The 20,964-nt window shown below is 35.6% G+C and overlaps 1 protein-coding gene across 1 annotated transcript in view; it reads left to right on the top strand.

The window, feature by feature from the left end:
* Window positions 1–4,438: 4,438 nt before the first annotated feature.
* Window positions 4,439–20,964, top strand: part of LOC149566376 (uncharacterized) — a 261,740-nt gene continuing 245,214 nt past the window's right edge. The window contains exons 1-3 of the mRNA XM_089819749.1: window positions 4,439–5,398; window positions 9,356–9,470; window positions 16,267–16,367. Of these exons, the coding sequence (XP_089675875.1) occupies window positions 4,670–5,398; window positions 9,356–9,470; window positions 16,267–16,367 (945 nt within the window). The 5' untranslated portion in view covers window positions 4,439–4,669. The remainder of the gene's footprint in view (window positions 5,399–9,355; window positions 9,471–16,266; window positions 16,368–20,964) is intronic.

Here is a 20,964-nt window from a genome sequence, read left to right as displayed (position 1 = left end):
GTTTTGACATACGAGTGACAATATACTTAAGTCATTCACTTAACAATACTTAGTGCATGCCGAGCAAGTAGTGTATGTGGAGCATAAGATGTCAGATAATGTATGCCAAGCACCAGTATGTGTTGACTAGACAGTTAGTGCTGAGTCACTCCAATGATGAGCAAGCTAATACATGCCAAGTGATTTAGATGTCAAGTGAATAGTGGATGTCAAGTCATTCAGAGGTTGTGTTACAACATTGAAGATATAGTGGATGTTGAGCATCAAAGGCTTCAAGTTATGAGTAAACAATTTTGGACATAGTTGTTTGTAATGGCATAAACTCCTATGTAAACCATTTTTGAGCCGACTTAAGGATTATTTTGTGATTCTAGATGATAAGAACAAATCTACATTAAGGATACCTATGTAATACATGCAACCAATCAGATAAAGGAATGAATTAAGCGAAAAAATGGGTGAATCACAATCATTGATTCCTACCTAACTTTAGGTCACCTAAGTTTTTTAAAGAAGGAGAACCCTATAAGAGTTCAAGTGTGAAGAGAGAAATTTTCATGTGCAGACAGAGCATTCACAGTACTAAGGAGTTGTGAGAAAGATTGAGTTGTAGAATCGGTAAGAGAGAACGAAGAAAAGCATAGAGAGGACAGAAGTGATACATTTGATAAGAAATGATCAAGTATACATCAGGAAAGAGGTGATCTAATATCTAGCAGAGAGGTGTTAACTGAAGGATCAAGGCTAAAACATTCTAATAGGTGAATTAGTAAAAAATCTCTTAATTGAGTAGTCCTCGTAGGCTTTTGTAAATCCTTTAACATGGTGCTTACTTTATTGTAAGTTGAAGTCCTTTAACCAAACACACTTCTAACAAGGTGTTGAAAATCTTTAAGAGGGTAAGATTTAACAGTCTTTATAAGCCTTTAACATGGCAAACCTTTCACAGGGTAGATCATAGTTTATGATCAAACAATTGTAACCTTCATTGGATACACTTTACAATTGTAGTAGTGAAGATTTGTTGGTGTCATCTCCACCCTAGTTTTACCTTCTCATTGGAGGGTTTTCGGGGTAACCAAATATCTTGTGTCATATGTGTTAATTGTTTTTATGCTATGGATGAATAAGTCTAGTTTCTTATTTCAATTTACATGCAAATTGTGAGATGAATGTGTGGTGAATGTGTTAATGGTTAGAGTTTTGAAGTACTGATTCACTCCCCCCCTCTTAGAGTTTACTTTCCCTATTGTTATTTCCAACAATTTAGTCATATGTGATGATGCTAAGGTCAAAGGAGAGGAACAAAACTCTCAAACAATAACATTAGCTAAAGAGGATCAAAATATTTCTGGCATGTCCTTGTCAAGAATAGTTGCACAAATATCTTGAAATGCGTTGATTTAAATTGAGGCCATATCGAGGGACTTACCTTGATGAATTGCCTAGATTGTGGAACACAATACCCTTTGAAGTACCGTTGATGTTGTTGAGGAAAAATGAAATTATCCACAAAAGACACAAAGAGCCCTCAAATAAAAAATATGCCTCCGTGTATACTATAACAAATGAACAAAAAACTAAAACACAAATCTTAACAATCATTGAACACTCTATTAGATTCTGCACAAAGAAACTCATAATAAAACTTCTAAAAACCCTCTTTCTAACCATTACAAGGCATAAAAAAGTAAAAAATAATACTAGGATCAATGTACGTCAAGGAAATCAAACACCCCAAATTCTAATATTCCCACGGTGCACTAGTTGTTAGAAAGGGCGAGATTTAGAGAACGTGACAAACAAAAGATTATAGAAGCCCAAAGATGGATTTGGAATCGAAATTGAGAAGAATAATGCTAACCAGAGACTAAAGATGGATAGAAGCCCTGAGCTACAACCGAAATGAAACACCAAAAATCCTAAATGGATACATGTGCGAGAGGAGGCAAAAACAAAGGTGACAAAATTTCTGAGGAGACCAACATGCAATCAAGAGTAATAGGACAGAGCAAGCAGGAAAAATCTAGTTCAACCAAACCTCAAAATAAATTTCGATTTAATCAATCTGTAATGCTCATTTTGATGCAAATTGGAATTAAAATGAGCACTAGACCATTTCCACCTATTTAGGTGGAATACCAAATCTAGATTTTGGGGGGTAAATGGGTATACTAGATTCTTATTTTTTCAATTTCAATTCCAATTTGGCTGACCTAAATAATAGATTATAAATTTTGAAGAATTTCATATGCCAATTCCATTCTAATTCCAACAACCAAACATACCCTAATGGATTCGCAAGTTCTTTTGCTCATAAAGGAAAAATCAAGGAGTTGGTGGTGAAGAGGGTGATGTTGGAAATGGGGAAAGTTTAGCAATGTCTACCAATAATAGCTCAATACATATGTTAGATAGCACCAGAACTGAGCATGTGGACCTCACTAAAAATGTTATGCTAGAGGAGGAAAATAACATGGTTAGCATTGATGGTGCTTGCAAAAAGTGCAAAACACTATGGATCTAAAATACTAGAAGATGAGGTCCTTGGGACGTAAAAGAAGTCACTCTATGTTAAGGAGGTGATGTTAAAAATGAGGAAATTTAGTAACGCCTACCAAAAATAGCTCAATGCATATGTCAGATAACACCAACAATGAGTATGCAAACCTTAATAAAGACACTATGTTAGAGGAGGAAAATAACTTGGTTAGTACTGGAGGTGCTTGCAAAAAGTGCAAAATACTGTGGAGTTGATAATACTAGAAAATGAGGTCCTCTAGATGTAAAAGAAGTCAACAAGTGTCTCTAAATTCAGTTTGTGAGTAATGCACAATTCTATGACTTCATTCTACCTCATGGAGAAAAAGTCCCTAGAAAAGTAAATAGAGGAGGAGGGGAACTACATGAATTTTTTTATGTTCTCGATAGAAGACTAAAGCCTCATGGTTGACTAACATATAAACAACCTTGTTGACCCTGGGTTCGTTTTGCTAGTCATGTCTTTTAGTTTACAATTTTATTATCATTAAGACTTTAGTAGCTTTTTGGGTTTTATCATTAAGGCTTTATTGGGTTTTGATACTAAACTAGACTCCAATTCTAGTGCTAAGACTTTAGTAGCTTACAATTTATGCTGTTGGACTTTGTCATGGTTTTTGATGTTAGTCAACTATCAATGTGTTAGTAGAGAGTAGATTTCCACAATCCATAGAATGCTTAGAATTTTTCTGGATTTGATTGTGTCGTAATTTTTGCATCAACAATTCGGATCACACTCTGTGATCCATCATTAGGTCAAAGAAAGAGAACATGAATGATGAAACATAGCAGACTTAGCAATAAAAAGTTTATTCATTAATTTTATGCATTAGTCTCAAAGTTATCTTCACATGAGTCTCACCTTGAACATAGATTTAAATTTCTATAGAATGTCTTGCAAATTTGTAAGTATCATTATTATTTTTATGTTAATAGCAACAAAGATAGGGTGGTGTTATTTTGACACAAATAGCTGAAAGGTATATAAACCATCATAAACACAACATGAAACATAGTAGACTTAGCAATCAAACATAGCTAACCACTCTATACACCCCCCCCCCCCCCCCCCCCCCCCCTTTTTATTGCTAAGTCTGCTATGTTTCATCATTCATGTTCTCTTTCTTCATCCTGATGATGGATCACAGAGTGTGATCCGAATCGTTGATACAAAAATTACGACATAATCAAATCCAAAAAAATTCTAAGCTGTCAATGTGTTGTTCATGTTGTGTTTATGATGGTTTATATACCTTTCGGCTATTCGTTTCAAAATAACACCACCCTATCTTTGTTGCTATTAACATAAAAATAATAATGATACTTACGAATTTATAAGACATTCTATAGAAATTTAAATCTATGTTCGAGGTGAGACTCATGTGAAGATAACTTTGAGACTAATGCATAAAATTAATGAATAAACTCAACCTAATATAAATAAGACTTAAAAAATTCAAATATATTTGCATTTAATTTTTAAATATAATTACATAGATTAAATTGATAAAAAATTAATTAACAAAAATCTACTTCGCTCTTTTTATGTATCTATGTATAGGACTAGTTGATAGTTGATCTCAGAACTCTTGTTGTGAGGCTTGGCCTCTTATTTTGTACATTTCAATGTAACTTGATATTTTTTTGGTAATCTCCTTATATTTTATATTTTATTAAAAAATATGAAAATATGATCTAAGAATAATTATGTAAAAAATAGATTTAAATAAATAAATTTAAAACATAGAAATCTAAGACACCCTATTTCAATTTTTATTTATTATATATTAAAAAAATAGCAAAAACGTAACGTATCTTCTATCCACACATGGAATTATGCTCTGCTCTCAGAGATATTTTCATAGATATAGTACGATAATGTATCTTGCGCTCATTTAAATCAACGAAGTGAATAGATCCGTTGGCCCCCACTTACCTGCGTCCATCCCATCAGACGATCCCCATCCCAAAATTATTATTTGCATGAGCCCTCCAACGTGAACGCTGTATCTGCCACGGCGAGTAATTCTTCATCATAGTTTTCAGTGTAGAATTCAGCTTCTGCAACCCTCCTTGAACGAAAAAGAAAAAAATCTGCAAACTGCACGACAATAACAATCCAGAAGATATGTTGAGTTCATTCAAAGCACCAGCACCACTAAAATGTACGCCAAAATTTTCTTGCATCAAACCACACCTCCTGAATTCACCTCATCCTTTCAATGACACTTTTACAAAATTCGAAAAGTCAGAAAACCCTAGCAAATCGGTCAAATTATCCGTGTCATGCAAGGTTCTGAAGAAAATATTTGGCGGAGGCGGGAGTGACTCCTCTGGTACCCCAAAATTAGAGGATTCTCGTTTCTCTGTAAATGTAGCCGTCGATAATGACGCATCAGGCGATACCACACTCATAATAATAACAGCCGAGAACAGAACAGGCCTTCTGCAAACTGTTACCAGAGTTTTTAAAGCTATGGGAGTGCAAATTTCCAAGGCAAATTTAAATTTAGAGAATGGATCAGTTGTTGAAAAGATTTACGTGACGGACTCCAAGGGCAACAAGATAGAGGACGGAGAGAGCTTAAATAATATTCGGAAGGCGTTATTGGAGGCCTTGGAGGGACCTGTTAGTAATGCGAGAGATTATTCTAAAGGTTTGGGACCTCGGGTTTATAAGAAGGGTATTGATTTTGAGGGCCCCGAGGAAACGAGAGGGAGGGCTGAACTACTGTTTAAGTTGATGGATCGCTACCTGTCAAATGATGTTGTGAGCATTCAGCGGGATATTTTGGATCATGTGGAGTATACCGTTGCAAGGAACCGTTTCGTTTTTGATGACTTTGAAGCCTACCAGGTGGACTTTTTTTTGATGTTCTACATTTCATATTATAGTTCTAATTTCTGTATCTTACGAAAATTAGCTTAGTTATCATAATATATGTGTATCTATTCTGTGAAATTCACTTTCGGGGAACTTGAATTCAATTATATTTTGTTTTATTAATCTGGGACCGTCCACTCAGCCTCCTCTGTTAAACTTGGGATGCTGTGTAGCTCCCTGCACTCATCCTCTTTTTCTGGTGCAGGTCATGCCCATCCATTTGAACGATCCACATGCCCAATGAGTTGCATCTAGTATTTTACCTATTTCAACACGTTTACTGTGTTATATGAACTCGGGGCTCTATTTATGGAATTGCCAATGCTTGTACAACTTGAGGTCACCCCAATTAACACACCTGCAAGAAAATTGTGATGTGATATGAACGAACAGCTTAAATATTGATATAAATATGGAGTGAATAGTAACTTAGATGCCATGACCAAGGGATATCTCTTTTGTCCAATTCACCCAAGATTTAGGCATGGTGTTTTCTACTTTATGCCACATCCACTGATTTGGATGTCATAGTTCATCCAAATTCTGAAATTGTTAAAAGACGGATGAATATTTGCATTAACAATGCACAGAGTTTACAGATGCTAATAATAGCATAGTCTAAAAATAGACTAAGTCAAGAAAAACTAAAACTAAAGCCTAAATTACCATTGAACTAAGATTCTAGAACAACATGATCAATTCTACCCTCCTTTAATGGTCTTTCCATCAACTACCTTGTAGAAGACAATACATGTATTTTAGTAAAAAATACGACAAAACATTCTCTTACCATTGAGACCCTCCTTGGATTTGCAAAATGTAAGTGACCAAGACTAGCCAAGGAAAAAATAAAGAAAGTGGTCCCCTTCTTCATAACGGTTTTCAACAAGTGCTAGCAATTCTTCCACTGACCTTCCCAAATTTGCAAAATCGTTTACCAAAAATTATAAAAAATGTCCAACTTGATGTTGGATAACTATAGATAGAGACATATTGAGAACAACTTGCAGACCCTTTGAATTATTGCAGATGAGTAGAATGCACCAAAATTGATTGCAAAATACTATGAGTTGAAGAGTACAAAATATCATTTTTTGAAGAAAAAGCTAAAAACCTTGAAATTACATCCCACACAAACTTTGCCCATTACAAAAACTAGAAATGATTTTAGAGGCGAAAAATCTACCAAAACCAAACATGAATTTGGATGTGAAAAATAATCAAAACCAAACATGATTTTTGAGGTGAAAAATCAATCAAAACCAAACAAAAGTAGCGACATGGATCATTGAATATGAAACTCTATTTTTCAGGAAAAGGGTAAAACTCAACTATTTTTTTGAAGGGAAAACATTATAAAAACCCACTAGATAATTTTTTTGAGGATTTTTTTATTAAAATCCTCCCATAAGATGAGCTAATTAGAACACATAAGAAGCAAACTCCTCATCTGAATGTGAAAGAATTGGGGCCTTTTGTTGACCTTTCTTGTGAAAACTTTGCAATTGCCAACCGTTTCTTGCAATCTTTCTTCATGTGACCAAACTTGTGACAATAATTGCATTGAACACTCTTCTTCTTTGAAGATGTCAGAGGTTCACCTCATCCTTTTTGCCGAGAGAACTGAGATCAATTTATACAAGAGACTGAATGATGTTTCCTTAAGAATAGAAACATTCTTTTCTAGAAAGAATAGAAACATTCTTTTCTAGAAACAAAAAACTAAATATTAGAAACATTCTAATATTTAATGGTTAATCTATCCAAAGCACAAAGTTGTCAAAAAGCGTAAAAGGCAGATTCTGTCTGCTCAAGGTGCTCCGCACTGTTCGCTGTGGGCTGCGAACTAAATTGCTTAGATAGGGCAGCTAAGCGCTTCCGACATTCAACCTTCATGTGGCCAAACTTGTGGCAATAGTTGCATTGAATGTTTTTCTTCCAGGAGCCTTTTGAATCCGGAGTAGAGGATGTTTGTTGAGAAGACTATTGAAGCTGACCTTTATCCTTCTAAAAGGATTTGGCAACAAAGGCTTGCTCTATAGAGGTTGCGGTGGAATTGCTACCGAACTATTGTTTCCATCGATCTTGTTGAAGCAGAAGCGTGCAGAGATCAGGGAACTTCAAATCAACATTAGAAGACGTGATGTTGAAAGTCTCGATAGAATGCTCGTAGGACTTTGGTAAACTCTGGAGAATGATAACCACAATGTCTTCCTCCATCTTGCGACTGATGGCAAGCAACTGATCACATATTTCTTGAATCCTATTCAGGTGAGCCTGGAGTGAGGTTCGCTTGTCCATGATAATAGAAAACAAAGTGTTCTTCAAGAAGAAAGCTTTGCTTTTGTCAGAAGTCTCATGAAAACCTTTGAGATGTGCCCATATCTCGACTGCTGTCTTGCTGGATAGAATTTGAGAGAAGTGATCATCAACCACAGATAATTTGAGAAGCATCACTGCCTCTCGAATATTTAGATCCCATGAATCCTGATTAGTACCAGGGTCAATCGGACACTGTGTAACACCGAGAACAATTTGATTGGTATTCCGATATTCAAAAATTGCTATGATCCGTTGCTTTCAAGTGCCATAATTTCAACCATTGTATTTTGAATTGCTCTCGAGCAAAATATTGGTCAATGATGCCATAGCACGTTTTCCAATGAAAAAGTGTGAAAATTTATGAAGGCACGTTCTTCGAGGCAAAAAATGGAAGACCCTTAAAATTTGAAGGGTGACCTAGAAGAGAGCTCAAATTATCCTAAAAGAATATGTTATCGGTTGGCTCAAAAATTGAGGCACCCAAAAAATTGGACAACGACCCAGTTGAGCTCTCGAAAAACCCACAAAGAATTTGCAATCAATTTTTTTGAGGTAAAAAACTAGGGTTTCGAGCAAAAAAGTAGGTTGGCGGCCATGGAGGTCAAAATGCAGGAAAAATGACGGATCTAGATAGAAATGGGTTGCAGAACCAAACTAGAAGTTGGCAGATTCAAATCTCTTGGAACAGAAATCCTAATCAAATCTCTTGGAACAAAAATCCTAATCAAATTATAGAGAGAGTTGGAAGCGAATATGCATGTAAATGTCAATAGGCCCTTGGTCTACTGGTGAAGTTGAATGGCTCACAAAGAGCCCACTAGGGATCAAATCTTGTTGAGTGCAAGGCTCAAAAACATCATAAGGGATGAGGCTGGGATCGTGCCTTGGGTGAATTTGGCAGCGTGGATGCTCCTTAGTCCTTGGCTCTTAGCCAAAGAGATTTCAGGCATGCGTGGGCTTGTATTAGGTACCTAAAACTTGTTTGTGGATGACCTCCATAAAAAAAGAAAAGAAAAAAAAAAGCATGTAAATAATTCCGAAAATAAAAGGCAGATAATTTCAACCAAGAAATTATAATTATTTTCAAAAAAATTTAGAGTATTGGCTCTGATACCATATTACGAAGTAATTGGAAAATATTTGCTTGTTATTAACAGTGAACAAGAGATCAATTTATACAAAAAACTGAACGATGATTCCTTAAGAAACAATCGTAAAGAATAAAAGCATTCTATTCCAGAAACAAAAAAGTAAATATTAGAAACATTCTAATATTTACAAAAGATTACAATAGATATTATTAGATACTAAACAAAGATAATAGAAACTATATATTATCGTAATAGTTTAGCATATTAATATTGTTATTATTTAACTATTATGAGTTTGTTGGCTTAGGATTTGATGGTTGTCACATAGAAAATGTTAAAAGAAACAATTCCTTTCAATCCTTAGTCCAGTGATATTTTTAGAGTATTGTTTAGTTTTATGTGAATCATTTCACTTGCTAATTGCTAAACTTTGATTTTAGGAATCTTGCTAGGATCTTTAACTGTAAGGCTATTGTAGTCAAACAGAACTAAAAATTATGAAATTAAATTTATGCAGGCTACAGCTCATAGTGTACGTGATCGTTTAATTGAAAGCTGGAATGACACACAACATCATTTCCGACAAAAGGATCCAAAGCGGTTATATTACTTGTCTCTAGAGTTTCTCATGGGTTAGTAGATGCAATTTTACTTTCTCTTGTAACAACCAGAAGTTAACAGTATGGACTGGAAAGAAAACTGCTAACATTTAAAGACATGTCAATTAATCATCTCTATTTTGTACATAATAATGAAAGGCGCAGTCTAGTTCAAATTTATCATGTTTATGAGCTTTAAGAGGTAGGATTTGTTGTATATACCTATATAGGTTATCTAGAAATTTATATCTTCTCTCTCTTGATCCAATATTGGTGAAAGTGGCTAGGTTAAAGTTAGATGTGTCTGGTGATATATAATGAATTTTTTCATTTAAAACTGCAATCATCACACTTCACTGAATTGTTCCCCTAGAACTTTAAATGTGTTGTTCTTCATGAAATCTGAAAAAAGCTTTAAAAGACTCCTGAAGCAGAATTTCAGCAAAAAATTGTCAGGAAGGACAATACACATAAATAAACCAAAATGCCACCACCTTTTAACAGTTAGCAGACCTGGACCAGCACCCTCATCTTCCTCCACTACCTTCACCCCTAAATCCAGAAAATCTTGTCTAGTGGCTCTTATAATGGCATGCTTTGTAATGTCCAGGAGAGTAAGGAGGCCAAAGATTTTCAAACAGTTATCCTGAAAGATGACAAATGCGAATCATCATGCCTCTTGGACAGAGAATAAGTGGAGTACTTGAGGTCTGCCAATTCCTCTGTTTGCAACAGATTCAATGCTGCATCACTCAATCCTGCAACCTGTCTTCAAAACTTTTGCAACAAGGAAAACATTTTCTGAAAGAATGATTCTTGTAAGTACCCAATCCCTAGACGTGGTCTGTAGTATGGGCCTCCAACTTCTTGACAAACTCCTCTGCATAGCAGAATTGCAGTCCATCCTTTATCGAAACTGCTTTCACAAAGGGTAAGTGTAGCCAAGTTTGAAATGTAAAGTGAGACCCCAATTGGACAAAATGTCACTGTATGCCAAATCACAACCAGGTACAACATTTCATTTTGCCCTTCTTCTACAGCCCCGCAAAAAAATACTCACACAACAGAAGAAAAGAACAAAAATATCGGGGGTGAAAATTCCTATAACTAGGCTTCCACATGCTCTAATCTTGGGGTCCAGCATGCCAGTATGAATGCTGCATGTGGGAGGTAACAGTAGCACAAAGATGCTTGACTTTGAATGATAATTCACATAATTATAGTGAATGGTCATTGAAAATATTGGAATATGGTGAACTAACAACTTGCAAAGGGAGGATTTGTTAGAGGAAGAGCCTTAAGTTCTATAAACCACTTGATATTTCATTCTCTTGGGTCCTCCCTACACTTAGTGTTCAAAGGGATTCTACTAACTCCCACATTTGCATGATAGCCCACAATACAGTTGGTTGCAATCCTTGTAATAACAACTGAAGGGAACTATCTCAACAATTTCTGCCAACAGGAGTAACTTTCTCCATCGTATTTCTCAAATTCCAAATCCTTCAAAACTTGATTCTTGCAGTGCTGAACAATCAATTGGTAGTTTCCTTCAGATTTTAGAAATTTGTTCCCCAAGGTCCTGACAAACTTAAGACCTTCAAGCAATTAGAGATATGAGATTTCCACAATCCATAATTGATGCAGCTATAGTTTTCAACTTTTCTGGAAAAACATCATGTCAAAGTTTTTGAATCAATGGTTAGGATCACATTCCATGATCCATCACCTTCGAGCAATGCCAGAGAATTAGCTTTAGTATGTATCTTAAAACTGAAAAAGAAAGAGCTGCCCCTCATGAATGAGCTTGATGGAGAATACACCACAATACCAGCTCCAGCTGGGCTAGGATCACCTTTAGCTGTTCCATATTTATTTGATTTTGAAAAACATTCTCTCAAAGGTTTTAAGAAGTAGCATTAGGCTTTGATCTTCAATCTATTACCCTATTTAATAGCAGAAGTTATTTAGTTTTCTTAGATTAAAATTAATTCTATAATTCAAATGTAGGATCTATTTATCTAGATAATCAAAGGGTGAATTTCTGTTGTATTTGTGTTTATGTAACGTGAGATAGAGTGGTGGCAGATGTCATTCTAAATATAAGTAATACGAAAGACATATGAAGACCTCTTTGGTGTCAAATGACATGCAGCATGTTTTCATTCTTGGAAAATAGAGACTGTAAGGATCTGTTACTATTGACATAAAAATAAAGAATTTAGGCATAGTTGGTGATCAATGTAAGCCTTCTGAAGTGAACATAAATCAGAGAAAGACACAAGTTCATTGCAATAACCTTGTTGCATATATGAATCTCATGAAAGCTTAGAAATTGAGAAGAAACCATTCCCACAATAAGGTGCCATTTGTCAGACATAAATAAGAAGACATGAAACATGAAACAAAGTGGAATAGCCCTGTTACCTCAAACCATCTCTGATTGCTATTATTGTCATGTCCCCTTCTTGCTTCTAGTTCAAAATGAGATTTCCATTAGCCTTTTATTGGGTTCTTGTCGGCTAAGTGGACTTAATTAGGGACTTTGCTTAGTTGTAGGGTTTGGCCCCTACCACCCTTGGTACTAGTTGGGTTTGAACTTGGTATCAGTCTTAATCCAGTATATATATGAAAAAAATATTTACATTGTTTTTGACTAATGAACCCAAATGAATCCAAAACCCCATTCACAATATTGCCGCACCAGCAAATTGGGTTCTTGAACCTGAATTTGAATTGGCAACTTAGGTATTTAGTGGCTTGAGGAGGGATCTGGTAAAGGTTTTCAAAGTTTTGGCAAATTTTCTATATTTAGCATATGGATATATTTAGCAAGTGCTGTTTTTTAGCATTTGGTCTTGGCTTCTATTTTCCCTCATTTCAATGCAATACTTTCCAGTTCAATGCCTTGGGGATTGTCTAAGTTTTTAAGGTGATACTTGATTTATGTCACTTGTCTTTGAAAAAGGGCAAACATAGACAAGGAAGTAAATATTCAGAAATGGCATATTGTTACTATCCAAATTCATTTAGAGTATAAGTTTAGTAGAGAGGCAAACTTAGACAAGTAAGTAAATATTCAGAAATGGCATATTGTTACTATCCAAATTCATTTAGAGTATAAGTTTAGTAGAGAGAAGTCTCTTGCAATTAGAAATTAGGTCCAAATCCTAAAATATCACTAGGGGACATTGCATACATTTTGGTAAATAGTATAGTATTGTACATTATGATTATAGTATGGTAATAATATAATATAATATAATATCATTATAACATGCTTTTGCAGAAAATTCTTTATCAAAGAAGATTACCTAAGTTATTTGAAAATCACAGGAAATCTTCATATTGTTTATTTTTTCCATGGTGGCATTTGGAATGCTAAAAGCATAGGCATACAAAAACTCAAGTAAATGAAAAGAAATGACTCTCAAGAGTATTGGAATTAAACTTTTAAAACAGCAGTAGTGAGGAAATTGTAACGCCATTTCATATTTTTCACCCATAATCCATCTTTACTTTTTGTTTATTGATCAATGAAACCACAACAACTTTCCATTTCAACGTTAACAACTACAATTTAATTTTTTTAGTGAGATTTAAACCGCTACTTTTATGTACATGGTCGCTTGAGGTGCATATGGCTCCAGCTGTAGACTTATGCCTTTTGGCTATATGAGAGGGAACCTAGAAAGAACAATTTCATTGAAAAGCTAGTAAATGGACTAACAAAGTGAATCAAAACCATACTTGAGAGACACTACTCCCTCTTAATTAGCTGCTTTGGGGAACAAATTTCCAAAATAGCTCTTCGAAGACTTTTTGAGGACTAGTGATAGGAGATTGGGATGAGAGAAGGGACTCTAGTGATAAGTTGTTTAAGTACATTAAAAAGAGGGCTTGCATAGGAGACCCAATCCAATTAGGTGTTTTGAACTATGGGGGAGCTCCATGGAAGGATAGTATTCTAGAAGATCTTAGGGGAGAGATGGAGGGGAACAAGGAGCTTGTACCATGTTGGAACAAGAAAATCTTGTTGCTCATGACAAAGAAGACAAAATAATCACCAAGGGTGGTTGAAATGGAGGTAGGGTTGTCGAGAAATACAAGGTGAAGTCTCTAATGTAAGGTTTATTGCCATAACAATTTATATGGCAACACTCAAGAAGGTGAAATGGAGCAGCATGAAATACCTTAATTGTATATGGTAGAATTCTAGTTGATAGTTTGCATTCATAAGCGTTGGTAATTACGGAGATTGCCGTACATGCTTGAGAGAGAGGAGCACTGGCAAACTTTATATATTCTTTGCAAATACACTTCTAATCTCAATTATTGAGAATAGTGAATACCAAAGAGAACTCAAGTTGAAGAGGAATGACTTATTGTGCATTCTATTGCTGTACGTAGTGTTTTCCATATGCAAGAGGAGTGGCTATTTTAGTGTTAAGAGTTTTCTAAAGAAACTCATGAGAGATATGATTGACAACCTGAACAAGGCTTTGCATAACCTGTGGAGCCTCTCTTGCTATATAGAGGCTTTAAAATATATTTTGAAAGAAGTGAGAGGGTTGATGAGTCTTAGTCTCCAAGCAATATGAAAGAAGGATCTCAAAGACCAGATCGATAAGGTCTTACAAAATACCCAAAATTGTCACCTTGGATCAAAACAATGATATAGCTATAAAGGAAAGATGAAATTAATTGGGAGCTATTGACACCCACTATAGCATTCTTGTCCATCCAACATTGAGGTGGCCAACTTAAAGGGGGAACCCACATCTGCTTTCCCAATTGTGTTTTCTGACTAACCCTTACATGATTCTTTGTGGGAGAATTAATAAATTTAATCAACAATCAAACAATTTTCAATAGACTAACAATTCTCCTTCTTGACTAAATCGAAAGACATAAAAGTTTATTAAAACATCATCCCAGTGCCTACCACAGTGCCTATTAAATCTAAAAGGCTTCTGTTCCCTGATTGCAGGTTACTTATCTCAGATCTTATCTCCTTGGATGCATCCTTTTGTTAAAGAGTAGCTCCTCCTTTATAGCCCTTAAGGGAAATGTGGATTCACAACCTATACTAAGATTCTCTCTCTTCATAGAGAGCTGACGTGTCTAAATTATCTGCCGATTCCTTCTTTATTCCAAATTTGATATCCATGCCTTTTTCCTTTTAGATCTGCATGTTCTCCCTTTCACTTGTCTGCTTATTATGCATGCATAAGACTGTTGCTATACTCAGAAATCCCTCTAACTTGACTGATTTATAATTAGTGCTCTTTTCAGAAAACTGTTTGTGTTTTAATGATGCGTCTTTTATTCCTTCACTCCAGTTTTGCTATAAGAACTGCTAATGTGACATTTTCCTGCCTTGTTTTTCCATTTTTATCTTCAACTCTCCTTGCCTACTCATCTTGAAAAGAGGAGATTGATTTAATGGTCAGCCTTATTGAAATGCTATTTAATTTACCTTAACTTATTTTAGTTCCAGCACCACCTTTTATAATGAGTCGGCCTTGACAAATAGTCAGCCACTTTTAACTTTATTTAACTAGTCACTAACTTTTTGATTGCTGCTTCATTACAAATATAATAGCCTCTCTTAGAATGTAATAGCTACTCAGCAAAGGTAATTGATTCAATTTCTTTTCAATTGCTGCCTCATTAATCTCTCTCTCACACAGAGGTGTGTGTTTGTGTGTGTCTTGGCCGATTTCATATGCATATCCAAAAGGGGGTCAGCTATCATTAATACATTTCTCTTTCATAGTTGGCCATCATAAACTTAGATTTTTCTTGCACGTATGCCAATAAGTAAATGTAGTTACAAACACACACACAGATATATATATGTGTGTGTGTGTTTTCTTCTTGCTTGAGGATGGTGTGAAAATGTTTTATGGCAAGGGCATGACAAAAATTGCTTAAATTTCATTAGAAACATAATTTTTGTTTGTGGAACTTAATAACAAGATGTATATAATGAGTCCATAAATGATTACAGAAGTGTTTTCTATTGAATTTGATTGTTTTGATTGCAATTTGAGTGCAAAATTGCATCGCATCATTATGATTCATCATAGTTTATAATTTGCATATTGCAACATTTTACATCTTCCTCTTCTCTGGTCAATGATATTATGGCATTTTGTTATTGATACTGATAGTATGGTATTCCTTCATTGATTAATGATATTATGCTAGTGATCATTTTAGCTGTCTAAAATCTTGATTTTGGTCTCCGCTCGCAGTAAGAGGTCATACATTTATTCCTATCATAAGCAGTTTGCAACTTGGCAATGAAATAGCACAGTCAAACTTTTATTTTGATTTTTAAATTTTGATTACATATTTTCTTGTTACTATGTATTTGCCTCTTTTAAATCTGTCTGATTGAAAAACACAACACTTTTACATGTGGTGTTATTGCTATGTTAATGGAATGTTACTACAATGGCTAAGAACATTTTCATATTATAATTAGGCAACTGAAAGTTGGTAACTATTCTTGCAGAATCATATTTTCATATTTGTTTTCTGATGCTTTTGATGCTTTCATTAAAGGATAATTTAGTGCTTAAGCCAAGATTTTGAATGGATTGTAATTGGAACAAGCATTTTAGGTCTCTTTATGTGAGCTTTAATATCTGTCTTTCATTTAATTTTGTGTATTTCCGTACTTCTTTGTGTAATTTAGCTTTGTAATTTGCATAGTATCTCAATTTCAGAATGTTGTGACCATCTGTCGTCTGAATCAGTCATGAGCATATAAAACTCTTTCACAATATTCTCTCAATGAAATGCTGTTTTCTATTTGCAGGGCGTTCATTATCAAACAGCATACACAATCTTGGGATAAGTGACCAATATGCAGAAGCTCTGAGGGAACTGGGATTTGAATTAGAAACATTACAGGAGAAGGTTAGTTCTTAAAATAGATAAGAATAATGGTGCTTGCATTTCCTTTTCTTTATTTCAATAATTGATAATTTAGTCAACATAGTAGGAAAAAACTTTATTCTATTTGAGAAAGTTTCATAGAGTGTTGATTATATTTTGGTTTCCAGAAGAAAAACAAAACTTATGTTACAGTTGGTAAATGCTACCCGTAGTATTTTTATTTTTTTCGCATTAGTTTTAAATGCTCATGATGCTAGTCTGAAAGCTGACAATGTTGTTTTGATTAAAGCATTGGAATTTATGTGATTGGATGAAAATGGTAGGACTTTTCTTGGACTTCCAATGACTGAGAGGTAATGTTTTCTGCATCTAGTTGGCTTTCTGAGTGAGACATGGGAGTAACTCCAGAAGATTGAGCAAGCTTGACAGAGAGACTGGATAAACCTCATTTAATATCTAGGAAGAACTTTTAATTTCATGCAGCCTTCTATGACAAATTTTATGTAAACCTTTTTTTTCCTGGACAGTTTTGAAGATAAATCTGGTGATCAAATGAGCTGACAGTAACATTTTAATTCATTGTAATAATTTATTCGAGGGGTTGAGGTTTGAAATTTGTAGCAAGCAAGCAAACTGAAGATTCCGGTAGTGAAAATTGATGCAAAAAAAATTTAAGTTTGTTATAATGTTAAATTTTTAAAAAGTCTTCAATAAGTTTTTAACTTTTTAGGGATTCTAAGGGGTCTTCTCCCTGCCAAAGACCAGAGCCTACAATAGAACTGTAACAAATTGTATCAAAATTCTTCACAGGTGCTACAGGTTGGAACAAATGATAGAGTTAAAAATCCCATTTGATATTTATGTGCATTTTTTTGTTGTATGTTGGGTTGACTGGTTTGTGGCTCTCTTGGCATCATATGATCTACACGCACAGATAACCAATGCTTGATTTGTGGGCATGTGAAACTGCTTCTTTTCATGCTCAAATATAATAATACACATACATGGGTTTGACCTTTGCTAAGTTTGACTCTTTGGCCACCCACATTCCAGTTGGTAGAGTAGATCAACATGGAATCAAGCCTATAGGGACTTTGATGAGACAAAAATTAGTTATTGGCACAGGACAAATCTTCCTAGATTTCGTAGTGATTACTCTAGAGGAGAAGGGATATGATGAGAAGGGATATGATGCATTATCAAGGAGAGGATGACTGGCAACAACGAAGGTGAATCACAACTGGGAAAAAATACTCTCTTCATTGAAGTAGATGGATGGAAGTATGCAAATGACTTGAGTAACCAAATTGTAATTCAAGAACTCACATTTGATTCTGAAGTAGAGGTGGAAGATGGTGGAGGAGTCGAGCCAGATAAATAAGGCATATTAAGGCTAGGAGAATGTTCAAATGATGAAACAAGTTCCCTCAATGGTTGGTTCCATTGGCAAATGCGGCATTGTGAGGTATTTCAACCAGAATTAAATATGCTCCAGATTCAGGAGGCAAAATCCTAGAAAGAATACCCAATATGCTATGGGGAATATGAGGGTATGGCCAAACTTGATGACACTTCGGCTCAAATTCTTGAAGGACAAAGAAGTAAAATATGAAGAAGTTCAACTAGAAAGGGTGATCCTAGGGGAGGAAGACCATCCAAAGGAGATTTTTTGATGCAATGCAAGGCTGAGTGAATCCCCAATGGAGGTGACCAAGCCCCCAACAAACAACCACACAACGCAAACACAACACAAGATACAAGATCTTATAGGAAATCCAACTCTTCATTCATTAACAATTTATTATATGCAATGTGTTAGGCTATAAGGCATTTCCAGTTACAGCCAAATACAAAAGCAATTACAGTAATAGTTCTGCAAGACCTCACAAGATCCAAATAACTCCTAGCTAGCCCAGAGCTGTACTAACACAACAATATGATAGACACACCAAGCAAGATCTAGAACTTGTGCTCGCAAGCCACAAGCAATCTTCTTGTTTCCTAAGCCCCACACGTAGTTACTAGCTCTACTCACAATTCGCAACTCTCGATTCCTTCCTAAATCTCTGCTACTACTCTGAATTCCATTTATTGATAGCATTCAAGAAGAGTTGGCTAGTCATGAGATGCATTCCTTCATGGACGGGTTTTTAGGGTATAACCAAATTAGCATTGCTGAAGAGGACAAACTGAAAACCACATTCATAGTGGAAGATGGGGTATATGCCTATAATATGATGCCATTTGGGAGGATTATACTCCACATTTTTGATGGAATGTCAGTGGGGAATTTCAAAGCTTTCCTAGATGACTGGTCAATCTATAGTGGGAAGGCTATAGTGGGAAGGCGCACCTCTTGAAAGGCACTGGAGAATGCATAGAATGATGTTGTAGGGCAAGGTTGGCGTTGATTCCAAAGAAATGTAGGTTTGTGGTTTCTTAGGGTACACTCTTCAGCCACATTGTGTGTAAAGAAGGATTGAAAACAAACCTAGACAAGATCAAAGTCATTGTAAACATGGAAAGACCCTCGGATGTAATTGGGGTCAAATCAGTTTTAGGGCACATGGGATACTAGAGGAGGTTCATAAAAAGATTTGTAGAAGTATCCTTACCCTTAGAAAAATAAACCAGGAAAGGAGAACCATTCATCTGGAAAAAGGAACAGGAGGAGGTCTTCCAAGAATTGAAGTCTAGATAGGTGGGAGCGTTGATTCTCATATACCCAACCTGGAATGAGTTTCATGTCCATGTGGACTCTTGCAACTATGCGATTGGCGCTAAACTAGCACAAATTAGACAGGAGGGTTTGGAACAGCCAATGTACTTCACAAGTTGGTTACTTTCTAAAGTTGAACGAAACTACAACACAACGAAGAGAGAAGCACTAGGTATGATTTATGTCGTTCAAAATGTTAGACATTATTTATTAGCCACGCCTTTCACATTTTGTTGATCATCAAGCTCTCATGTACTTGGTAAACAAGCCCATTATACAAGGAAGGGTAAGTAGGTGGCTAATCCTCCTAATCCTCCTTCAAGAATTTACGTTTAAAATCATAGTACGTCCAAGAAAGAGCCATGTGATTGTAGATCAGTTGTCTAGGATAAAATTAGGAGAACCTGTGGGAAAGGGAGTGAACGAGGATTTCCCAGATGCACATCTATTTCAAATCGCTACCACATTGGTATGAAGGCATTGGCCACTGCCTATTAACTTTTTCTTTTCCTAGGGATATGTTAGTTTGCGAAAGGAAGAAGTTTGCATTGAAGAGTAGGACATTCTAGCTCATCAATGGGCTATTGTATAAACTCGGACTAGATGAGGTTCTACAAAGGTGTATAATGGAGGAGGGAATTTCAAGAGTACTGAGGGATTCTGATGAAGGACTGATAGGAGGCCGCATGGGACTCGATGCTATGACACGAAAAGTATTACTAGCAGGACTCTGGTGGCTTTGAGAATGGCTTCTAAGTTATGATACATGGCAAAGGGTAGACAAACCCCTCAAGAGATTTCATGCCACTTTTTTTGTCATAGCAACGAGCTATTCGAAAGATGGGGGATGGATTTTGTAGGTCCCCTACTTGCTAGTAACACTCACAAATGTAAATATGTAATAGTGGCAACCAAGTACCTCACAAAATGGGTGGAGGCAAGGGCACTTCGTAACAACATGACACTGTGAGATTTCTCTATGAACAAATAGTGACTCGGTTAGACATACCCCTACAAGTAACAAGTGATAGAGAAGTACACTTTGTGAATCAAGTAATCAGGACGATTGCAAGTGAGTTCAAGATTTTTCATACCCTCTCCAGTCCATACTATCCTTGGGCCAATGGACAAGCCAAAGTGACAAACAAAGTACTGGTGTCCATCCTATACAAGACATTTCAGACAGTCTTGTGGGCTTATCAAACTACTTCAAGGCCACTATTGGGTAAACTCCTTTTCATTTAATGTGTGGATAGGAGACGATACTACTAATAGAATATACAGTACCGAGTCTGAGAGTAGTAGTTGAATAGATATTGGGAGATATGCAAAGCTTGAAGGAGAGTTTCAATACCTTAATGAAACTGGATGAAAGAAGGATGATACCTCAATGGGCTACGAAGGTGGTGCAAATAAGAAGGAAGTTTAGGCACGAGAAACATTTGAAAAGAATGAATTTTCAACCAGGGAAGTTAGTACTTATGTACAATGAGAACAATGAAATTAAGCCTGGCTAGTTCAAAGGACGTTGGTTGGGACTATACAAGATAATAAAGGTAGGGACAAATGGGGCAATAAGGCTATTAACACTGGACAATAATCCCTTGAAGGACTCTGGTAATGGGTCTAAGTTGAAAGTTTGAAACTTTATAAAGAGAGGAAAAGAAACCTTTCATATCTATGCTATAGGAATAAAAGAAGAAAATTACTTAAAGAACATAAAAGGAAAATTAGAAAGTGAAGAGGAAAAAGCAATAAAACAATTAGGGTGGAGTATTGAAGCCTACAAATTCATTATAAAAGAGAACGTTAGAAGGGAGGTATGGAGCAACAAGGAAGATGACAAAGATGTAGTACATAGATCAACAGGGAGGATCAAACCCACCATCATGGAGCAAA

This window comes from Cupressus sempervirens, chromosome 3, assembly GCF_028749045.1.
Source record: "Cupressus sempervirens isolate cs-2001-9-10 chromosome 3, ASM2874904v1, whole genome shotgun sequence".
Taxonomy (NCBI): domain Eukaryota; kingdom Viridiplantae; phylum Streptophyta; class Pinopsida; order Cupressales; family Cupressaceae; genus Cupressus; species Cupressus sempervirens.
Note: the sequence above shows the minus strand (reverse complement) of the source record. Positions and strands in the feature narration are given on the sequence as shown.